Below are 412 nucleotides of genomic sequence, written 5' to 3'. Positions count from 1 at the left end.
CACACGGGGCTCACAGCGGGGAGGTGAAACCCCCCCAGAACTCCCAGCTGTTCACAAACTCCCCATGCTGAGCCCGGAGCCCTCCTCGCCCTCGCTGCCAGACCAGCCGGCCCATGTGCTGCACCCCTCCTGTCAAACCCTTTCTCCCACCCCTTCCCCCTTGGGCAGACGCACCCATCACTCTCTACCTGTCCACTGGTGGACACTGGTGCTCGTCTGGATGGATCCAGCCACCGTGCTGACCTTCAAGGCGTACTCACTGCCAGCCAGCAACCCGTCAAACAGGAACGTGGAGGCATTTGCTGGGATGGACACATTTGTCACCAGCGTCTGGGAGTCGCTGTGGTAGAGGGCAAGGCGGTAGCCGTCTCGCTGCCCGCGGGCGGGAGCCCAGGAGGCACGCAGCCTGGCC

General features: G+C 64.6%; 1 protein-coding gene across 1 annotated transcript in view; it reads right to left on the bottom strand.

Annotated features, from left to right (window-relative positions):
* Window positions 1-412, bottom strand: part of LOC104497771 (receptor-type tyrosine-protein phosphatase V-like) — a gene marked incomplete at its 5' end in the record, with an annotated part of 12,416 nt that overhangs the window by 8,438 nt on the left and 3,566 nt on the right. The window contains one exon of the mRNA XM_010141050.1: window positions 189-372. Coding sequence (XP_010139352.1) covers window positions 189-372 — 184 coding nt within the window. The remainder of the gene's footprint in view (window positions 1-188; window positions 373-412) is intronic.

This window comes from Buceros rhinoceros, unplaced genomic scaffold (assembly GCF_000710305.1).
Source record: "Buceros rhinoceros silvestris isolate BGI_N320 unplaced genomic scaffold, ASM71030v1 scaffold13778, whole genome shotgun sequence".
NCBI classification, from domain to species: domain Eukaryota; kingdom Metazoa; phylum Chordata; class Aves; order Bucerotiformes; family Bucerotidae; genus Buceros; species Buceros rhinoceros.
This window is presented reverse-complemented; position numbering and strand designations above follow the sequence as displayed.